Raw genomic sequence first — 2,128 nt, 5'->3', positions numbered from 1 at the left:
CCTCTGCATGTCCCGAGCAGTGATTCCAGCTTTGGTCTTCACACTGACTCCACATCTTGAGCTCTGAGTTTGGGCTGTTCGTGGGGTTGATTGAGCTATCTCACATTTCATGGGAGAGAACTGTAAACACTGAATTCCCATGCTAACATTGCTTTAATTTTGTTTCTAGCATTGTTTCCATAGGAACAGCTTCAAGATAAAGTGGTTGAAAGAGTCAAACATCATGTCCATTGCATTGGAACAGGACATTCTTGAACAGGATTTCAGAATCCTAAAATCTATAGGCTCTGGTACGTATGGGGAGGTGAAGCTTGCCTGCCACCTTCCTACACATACAGAAGTTGCTGTCAAGGTCCTTGAGAAGAAGGACAAAGCTCTGGCTCACACCAACTCAGAAGTAGAGATCCTTCAGTCTTTGGAACACAGAAATATCATTCGATTTTTCCATGTCATTTACACATTGAAAAAGACTTATGTGGTCATGGAGTATGTTGCAGGAAAGGATTTGGAGATATTCCTCAGGGATGTAGACTATCTACAGGAGGAGGAAGCTAGACCAATATTCCAACAGGTCGTGTCAGCAGTGCACTATCTCCACCAGAGACGAATCGCACATCGTGATATTAAATTGGAGAATATCCTCATTGACAATGCTGGAAACATCAAGCTTTGTGACTTTGGATTGGCAGCTCAGCTAGCAGAAGGGCAGATGTTGGAGGATGTCTGTGGCACCTCGCTCTATTTGCCTCCAGAGGTTTTGGCAGGAAAACCGTATGATGGACTGGCAGTCGACATGTGGAGCCTGGGAATTCTCCTTTATGTACTGGTCACAGGATGTTTTCCATATGAAGAAACCAGAGATGATGCTTTGTACAGGCTCATCACCAACACACAGTTAGCCATTCCCCAGCACCTGTCAAAACCATGTCACGTCATCCTTTCACAATTACTCTGCGTCCCCACCAGCCATAGGATAACAATCCGTGAGGTCCGGGAAAGAGAATGGCTGAGGCACATTGAAGAGCAGGTGGAACCTGTGAGTAAAGGACTCCTTCCCAGGATCATGGACACTATGAATGCTATTGGCTATACCTGTGAAGAGATTATGTCATCCCTAACACACGGGCAACCACATAATAAAGTGGCAGCAGCTTTCAATATTCTGAAACATAAACTGAGCTATGAGGACAGTCATCATCGAAAAGAGAAGCCCTGTTTGACCAGCAGCCCTGTTTGTGCCCTTCCCCCACTTCTCCCGTTGAAGAGGAAAGCCAGTGAGGCAGCCTTTCTGACAATCACAGAAACTGGGGACAGTCCCTTTCAGAAGGAAGGTGTGCCAAGGAAACGAAAGAGATGCTGAATCTATATCACGGTGAACAAATTGGACTGTCCGTAACTGACGCCCAGATAAGATGAAATAATCCGTCCCGGAAGCGTCCGGATGGATAATGGCATCAACAGCACCGCTGGGGACATTGCAGTCAACATGAATTCTCTGGACTGACCCGCAGGTGATCTCTCCTCATGTGTCAGTCCTGGAGGGAACACACTTCAGGTTTCTGAACATGGGCTTCTCCTCAGAGCACCCATCCATGGGGCCAACATGCCCAATCACCAGACCCAGTTTGGAACCATAACATCTTGATCCAGGCATTTCAGGGCATGGAAGCTGGTGAGGAAGAGAATTCCCCATGCACTCAGGGCACTGTGAGGTTCTCCTGAACCCGCTCCTAGGTGAGACCAGGATCTTCACGAGTCTTACAAAGACAGCAGGGAACTGCTGACATTATGAGACTCATGTGCTTTGGCCCTCAAATACTCTCCTCCTTTGTATTGTATTTTGATTATGTTATCTCAATAAATATCTCATTGGAAATTACAAATGTCCCCTCTCAGAGGGCATCTGCATGGTCTATCTCCCCTACAGTCAATCCACCCACAAAGACACACACACCTATGCATGAAAACAACAACTTGGCCTCATGTCTTACTTGGGTTATAAACATTAAGTCCCAGGCATCTCAGGACTTGGGTTCATTACCTGCTCAACACAATATTATCTATAATCAAAGCCACACAGACACATGTAGGTCTATGGGTCACAACTTGTTAAGTATTCCCTTCCCTT

The 2,128-nt window shown here is 46.1% G+C and overlaps 1 protein-coding gene across 1 annotated transcript; it reads left to right on the top strand.

The window, feature by feature from the left end:
• Positions 1-223: 223 nt before the first annotated feature.
• Positions 224-1,360, top strand: LOC121137988 (sperm motility kinase-like). Its single transcript, XM_040740842.1, has one exon. The coding sequence runs from the start codon at positions 224-226 to the stop codon at positions 1,358-1,360; it is 1,137 nt and encodes a 378-aa protein (XP_040596776.1).
• Positions 1,361-2,128: the final 768 nt, after the last annotated feature.

Source organism: Mesocricetus auratus, unplaced genomic scaffold (genome assembly GCF_017639785.1).
Source record: "Mesocricetus auratus isolate SY011 unplaced genomic scaffold, BCM_Maur_2.0 contig_10785_pilon_obj, whole genome shotgun sequence".
NCBI lineage: Eukaryota > Metazoa > Chordata > Mammalia > Rodentia > Cricetidae > Mesocricetus > Mesocricetus auratus.
Note: the sequence above shows the minus strand (reverse complement) of the source record. Positions and strands in the feature narration are given on the sequence as shown.